General features: G+C 55.0%; 2 protein-coding genes across 3 annotated transcripts in view; both read right to left on the bottom strand.

Moving 5' to 3' along the window:
- The window catches only part of ARFGAP1 (ADP-ribosylation factor GTPase activating protein 1), a 19055-nt gene extending 12375 nt beyond the window's left edge, over window positions 1-6680 (bottom strand). The window contains exons 1-7 of one of the 2 annotated variants that reach the window (XM_011934440.1): window positions 6474-6680; window positions 3608-3671; window positions 3027-3136; window positions 2577-2748; window positions 1936-2036; window positions 952-1038; window positions 286-382 (exon numbers count right to left, since the gene is read on the bottom strand). In XM_011934440.1, coding sequence (XP_011789830.1) covers window positions 286-382; window positions 952-1038; window positions 1936-2036; window positions 2577-2748; window positions 3027-3136; window positions 3608-3667 — 627 coding nt within the window. In that variant the 5' untranslated portion in view covers window positions 3668-3671; window positions 6474-6680. Of the gene's footprint in view, window positions 1-285; window positions 383-951; window positions 1039-1935; window positions 2037-2576; window positions 2749-3026; window positions 3137-3607; window positions 3672-6473 lie in introns of those variants that run through there. The other variant, XM_011934441.1, reaches the window with a different exon arrangement.
- Window positions 1-6818, bottom strand: part of DNAJC5 (DnaJ (Hsp40) homolog, subfamily C, member 5) — a 1035873-nt gene that overhangs the window by 736795 nt on the left and 292260 nt on the right. The gene's annotated exons all lie outside the window — the stretch shown is intronic.

The raw sequence follows: 6818 nt of genomic DNA on the forward strand, positions 1-6818 counted from the left end.
GCAGAGGTTGCAGTGAGCCAGATTGCGCCACCGCACTCCAGTCTGCAGCCTGGGCAACAAAGCAAGACTCTGTCTTAAAAAAAAAGAAGTGACTGAATTTGGGATCTGAAAAATTTAAGCCACATTTTTGCAAGAAAACATCACTGAAGGTAAGGGAGGGTCCTTAGATCACAACAAGGCAAAGAGCACGTGTTCCAGGACTGCCACTCTGCCCCTGACGGCCCGGCGTGCCCTCAGTCCGGGTCTGCCCATGGGAGATGCTCTGCAGGGCCCACAAGTCCTCACCGAGTACAGGGACGACATGGCGTTGTTGAGGAAGTCATCTTCTTTCTTCTGAGGTGGTGGTGTGTTCCCAAACCCCACATAACGATTCCCCTGGGCTCTGAAAACAAAGTGGACAAGAGGCTGAAGATGCTGGCGTGAACCCTGCTCCTCCTGAAGGCATGGGGCCCTGAACAGAGGTGAGGCCGAGGCTCGGAGGGATGTGCCAACGTCCCCACGCACAGGACGTGCACGCTGCCTCCCATAGCAGCAGGAGCCTTGGCAGCTCCCCAGCAGCAGACAGACGTGCTTTCTGCACATTTAAAAAGACCCTCTTGCCACATCACCAGAGAGAGGGTCCCCAGCAAGTCCCCAAACCCAGTCACAGAAGTACTGGAAGAAGGATCAAAACAACTTAATATGACAGCTTTAGGGATAAAAATTCATGTATAGGTACAGCAAATTCCAAGCAGGAAATGTGTTATGCTTTTCTTCTAAGTGTTAGCTCTTCTCTATACCCAAGACCCCCTGGGTGGGCAGCCGGGGCTCACTGCAGTCAGACTCTGCACCGGCATGTACGGGTCCCACACCCACTGCACACGGGAGGCCCAGAGGGAAGCAGCCCTACCCAGCAGACTAAACCCCATGGGTCTGGCCTGCCCCAGGCATCCCCAGCTCTCAAGTCCTTACCCTTGATAGGAGCCGAGGTCATCATTCAGCCAGTCTTCGAAAGCCTTGTCCGAGGAGGCGGTCACACTCTGCGGCTGGCCAGAGGCTCTGAAACCAAGAATCAAAGGCTGGTGAGGCCAAAACTGGGTGAAGTCTGAGGGAACCCCAGCAGCACCCCCAGAACCATGTGGCCTACGTGGGCAGCACTTTCACGTCACCCCTGAGAGCACCTGAGGCCAGGGTGGCCTTCAGCTCTGAGCAATGTTTGGGCTCAGGTGCTGAAACCCAGCAATGCCAGCCTCATGGGCAACACGAGAGGCCTCCGCAGTGGGCTCTGCACTCTCCCCGTCAGCAGGAGGCAGAGGCGAGAGGTGGGGCAAGAGGACTGAGGGCCTGGAATCAAGCCGGAGTTGCCCGCAGTGCAAAGCCTTCTGCCAGAAGAAGCACCTGGCTGGCGGGGCTCCGGGGCTCCAAGTTAGGTGGGGAGGCCTCGTGCTATCCAGTCACCTCACCCGGGACGTTCCCTGAAGTGGGACATGGGACGTATCCACGACAGGGGTCAGTTCAAGGGTGGCAGGGCCAGTGCCACAGGTAGATAGGCAACTCTGGGGAAGGGGAGACAACACCTCTGTGGACAGACGGAGATGTGAATCCCCCAGCGCCACGGACGGAGATGTGAATCCCCCAGCGCCACGGACAGAGACGTGAATCCCACAGCACCACGGACAGAGACGTGAATCCCACAGCGCCACGGCGCACACGGCTGTGTGCACATCTGGAAGGCGTGCGGAGCTTACCTGGGGCACTATTTGAGACAGCTTTATGGGTTGAAATTTATGAAAAGCTTGAATTGCCTTGGCAATTTAAAAAATCTGTTTTTCCCACTGACTTCTGGGAAAAGAGCTGTCACAACAGCAAAGAAGGGGAGAATTCCGTGGGGTAACCCAGTCGACTAAGATCAGGGCCCAGTGGAAAATGCACTGAGGCCCCATGAGGAGCAGCTACCGGTGTGCTGTGAACTGCAGGGTCCTGGGCTGAGGTGGGGTCCAGTTCTGGGCAGGTGATGACTCCAGAGACCACTCTCTACCTTCGGCCAGAGCGGCCACCTGACAAGGAGACACAGGGCATCAGAGAGCATAAAGGTGCTTGGCGACACCCTTGGGCTCCGTTGACTCGAACGCACCCCCCTCGGCCTGCCTGGAGCACCCACCACCCGCAGCCTCCTCCCGGCCCCCCCTCGACAGCCCCTGCTCAGGTGCACAGACCAGGTGTGGACGTGAGGCCAGGGCTCCCTTCACATGAACAACAGAGCTGGGGAGCTCCTAGTTGGTGCAGCTCCAACTTCAAACACAAGGGTACCCACCCATTTGGCCTCCAAACTTCTTAGAAACACTGTGCCCAACATGTCACAGAGGCAATAAAGGGTCACAGCTACTTTCTCCCCTGGAGGCTGGGAAGGTCCGTCTCTCCCACAAGCCATTTGCCTCCCCTCTGGGCAGGACAGCAAGGACCACGACATTCCTTTCTGTCCTGGACTATGTGTGGCCCAGTGGGTGTGTCAGAACCAGCAAAAGAACCGACTCCAGAACCACTAAAAGCAGAGCAGCACCGCACCATGGGCAAGAGTGAGTCACGCCCATCTCTACCTTATCCCTAAAGAGGGCCGCGGCTCTGCTGTTGTACTTCTCCTGCAAGGACCAGCAGGGATCGTAGTCCTCCTGAGACTCCAGGAACTCTCGGAACTTAGCATTCCCTCCAGCTTTCATCTTCTCAAGCTCAATGTCCTTCCACTTGTCCATAGTAACAGAGCGCACAAAGCTGGAAACCAGAGGATTGAGCAAATCAACCAGCACCGGGGACACCCAGGGACACCCTCCACCCAGCATCATCCTGAGAGTTAGACAAGCAAGCAGCAGCCGCAGGGAGGCCGAGTGGCCAGCAGCTAGAACCCTGTGCCATGGCGTCACTGGAGTGGACACTGGCAACGCAATGGGAAACAGCCCCCAAGCTTCCCTGGCGTCAGCACCTCCAGTGTCAGAAACAGATGCTGGGATGGCCACAGGCTCTCGGCAGAGCCGGAGTGGTAGGACACTGACCTGAGGTGCACCCCAAGCCCGCGGTGTCTCCCCGAACACTCCAGGCAGATCCAGATGCCATAGGTCACACTGACCCACTGAGGATTGAATGCGCCACACTCAAAACAAACCTGCAAAGGGGCCACAGTGATTCACCAGGTGGCTCAGGGCAGGGCTCAGGGCAGAGCCCAGGGACCCCAAAGATCCAACAGGTGGCCTCAAGAAGCGAATGCAGAGGGCTGCCCAGGGTGGCCGGGGGCGTGGGTCAGGGCAGGGCGTGAGGGGAAAGAGCCTCCCATGCAATAAAATGTTCAGATGGGAAGATGAGGCGGACCTGTCCTTAGAGCGATGTGGCCTGAGGAATGCGGAGGAGCCCCCACTCCCAACAGCCAGCACTGATGAGCGCCAGAAATGGCACCACTCTAAGGGCCGGCCACCCAGGCCACCAGCCAGCACAAGTCACACACGTCCAGAGGACGCCAACCACCATCGACTCCAGGAGGGTCCCAGAACCACGGGCTCAGAGCACAACTTCCCGAGACTCGCTGACCCTGACCAAGGCTTGGGGCGGGGGGAGGGGCGGGGCGGGGGCCGAGGCTTACGTTGTTCTCATCCTGCACCCTGACTTCTTTAAGAACCTTCCTGGTCCTTGGGCTGGCCATGATGCTGCAAAGGAGAAAAACAAACACTTTAAACTTACAAACAGGCTACTCTACAAAAAAGAAAATAACGTCTGTCCAAAAACCCCACACAACAGAAAACCTGAGAGACCATCTGCTGAGCTGCTGGGAAGCCCTGGTCACAGGGCCGCCGGCTGCAGGGGCCGGGAGGACCACATACTGAAGGACTCTGCTCCCCATACCACCACGAGGCTCCCAGGCTGTGGCCGGGGCGATGGCCAGGAAGACCACGTAATTATTGGTGCCACTTTGCTTACGGTGATCCACCACCAAGACCACATCATTTATAAAAAGTCCTGTCTTCTAATGGTGAAATTCACAGCAAGGGGTAGTCTTTAAAAACACACACAGATAGGCTGCTAAATTCGATTTTCCACCTAAAAGGCGACACACCACACTTAGGCTGATCACTGCCAACGACAGGGAGCCCAGGGACTCGGCGCTCCACCCTTCCCACCACATCCCCAATGCAGTGCAGGGAGGCTCCTGCCCGTGTCGGGGCAGAAGCGGTACCCTGCCTGGAGTGTGTGGAAAGTCCAGCCTGCTGGTGGACCTGCAGGTAGGTCCTTCTGGGGCCATTCTGAGGCATGGGGGCAGCAGTGTGGCTGCTGCAGGACAAGGGGAGTGGCTTCGGACCATCAGCCCCGCCACGGTGACTCACAGGGACCCTAGTGGGACAGTAGCAACAAGGTTTAGGGTGAAGAGAAAACCTATTGATGTCTCTGTAGCTCTCCTAGCTTTAGCAAAGTACAACTTCAACTGGTGGCCCATCTAATTCAGGACCAGGAAAATCGACATCGTTAAGATTCAAAGCAGGAGGAAGGGGTGGTACCAACCCCAGCATCAAAGGAGAATGACCCAGAGGTCCTGCACACAACAGCACCGAGCAAACTGTAGAAGACAGTCCAGCCTGGAGGCAGCAGACCTGGATCCCCACCAGCCCACGCCTCAGTGCACTGTTTCTCTGAGGCTCACCCACCTCTCAATACGAATGGAGCCGTGTGCTGTTCCCTCTACCTCTCACTACACGGAAAACACGTAGAACTCTGTAAGCCATGGGACCTTCCCAGCACCAGCCCTTCCCTCCTTCACTGTGTTGAAGAGGACTGTGTAGACCAGCTTTCCCACTATCACTGTAGGTAGAACTTTACGTTGAGGTGAAGCTTTAAAAAAATAAAAAATTTTAAAAAAACCCCTCTGTCTATATTTCATTTCTAATCTTAAGTATCCGGAAAGAAGGTATTCACTGGGGGAGTCCCAACTCCACACAGCCAAAGTTTCTGAATTCTGAAGCCCATGACTCCTAATATTGACCAGTGCCCACTTTAAACCCATTCAAAGTCAGGAAATAAACACCTGTTTTCTGCAGTTCATAAAAACAAAACCGAAAGTTCACCCTGGGCTCCCTTCTGCTCCATAATTCTCTGTGCCTTGTGTGAGAGTGTCCAGGAACCACAGGACATGAGGCAGTGAATGCTCACTCCTGATCGCAGGACCCGGACCCCAGCATGACTCATTCAGGCGGATACCGTCGTCAAACTGAGCATCCACCGGTACAGCCGACTGAGGACGGAAGAGGGAGAACCTGGGTGGACAGATGCCCTGGCAGGCGGGGAGTGGGGCTGAGCTTACAGGGCCCTCGGGACACATTCTTGTACAGCAGCCGCCGACGGCCCTGGCAGAACTACTGCCCACGCAGAAGCCACGGCCCATGGAGAGGAGGTGAGCCGCCAAAGCAGGACGAGACCAATCCAGGTCTCCACACTCAGTCCTGCACTCTTTCCACAGCACCATGCCTGCCCTCAGGTGCTTATGTCTTGGTCAACAGACACAGGCAAACAAAAGTCAGAACCATGAGATGGCTTGAGTTTCTAACTGTAAGACACACAGGATACTTGCAGAACCACCGGAGGAAGAAAACGTGCAAAAAGGAAAGGACTCAGCTTGGATTTAAAAGGAACTCCTCTATGTGACTCATTGTGGATATTCAAGAGCCCTAGTTCCCTGAAATGTTAAAGTTAATAACACGAAAGCACATGCCTCTTAACCTTCAAAGCACAAATATGGTTTATCTTGAAAAATAATCCAAAACTCTTAACACTTGAAACCAAGATGCAAAAATATACCTGCTTCTGCAAGTGGACGTCACTTCAGTGAACATCAAACCCAGTGAGAACACTGTATTAGTTCGGTAAGCTCTGTAAACTTCAAAACTCAGGATCCATAAGTTGGAACATTCTCAATACGTGAGATCAAAAGGGATATTTAAGAACACTGTTTAGACCCACGGGCTGTAACACAGTGACAGGCAGAAATACCAGCAGTCGTTCCCAGAAACTGTCTGAAGCGCCTCAAGTACCCATGTCTAAGAACAAGAGCCCTTTCTCTAAAGCACGGATTACTTCTGACCTTTGACAAGGATATGGTCCCAGAAAGGGGCGCCAAAACAAAGCTAAGGGCTTCAATTCCCTGGGCCACTTTAGAGCCGAACTTTGGTGCTATCATCAGCAGAGCATGGCAGGAATATTAGACCTGCAAAAAATGAGCAGGATTACTTCTCAGAATTGGTGGGCTGTAATTAAAACTGTTTAAAAGAACAGGCAAGAAGCACAGTTCTTCCAAACCCACATAAACTGAGAAAAGTTTTAAAAGTCCCTTCCTGGTTTTTTTTTCTCCCTCCCTTAAGACAGTCATCCACGTCAAAGGGTAAGGAGGAAGACCAAGCGAGCTGAGGCTGCCATTTCTGATGAGACTGGGCTCACCAACACCTGCTGGGCAGGACCCTCACTTCTTAGCGGGTGGAAGCCCCACCGGGCTTCAAAGGCCACCTGACTGGGATGTGTCCAGGCCGAGTCCTGTGTCCGAAGGAGCTCGGGAAGAGGGTGTTGAAGGAGACGGGGCAGGGTCCTGCTCGCGCCCCGGGAGGCGACATGGGTGGGCAGGGACCCGCTGGACTCCCGTAACCGGTGGGAAATTCCAGATCCGGGGTGCGGGTGGAGGGCAGCTTCGGAGGAAAGGGGGCACGAGTGGCGGGGGGTGGCACGGCGGAGGAGCGGCTGCAGCAGGGCGTCCGCGCGAGAAGGGCCCCGCCGTCCAGCCCCGCTGGACTCCCGTAACCGGTGGGAAATTCCAG

This window comes from Colobus angolensis, unplaced genomic scaffold (assembly GCF_000951035.1).
Source record: "Colobus angolensis palliatus isolate OR3802 unplaced genomic scaffold, Cang.pa_1.0 Scaffold136, whole genome shotgun sequence".
Lineage (NCBI taxonomy): Eukaryota > Metazoa > Chordata > Mammalia > Primates > Cercopithecidae > Colobus > Colobus angolensis.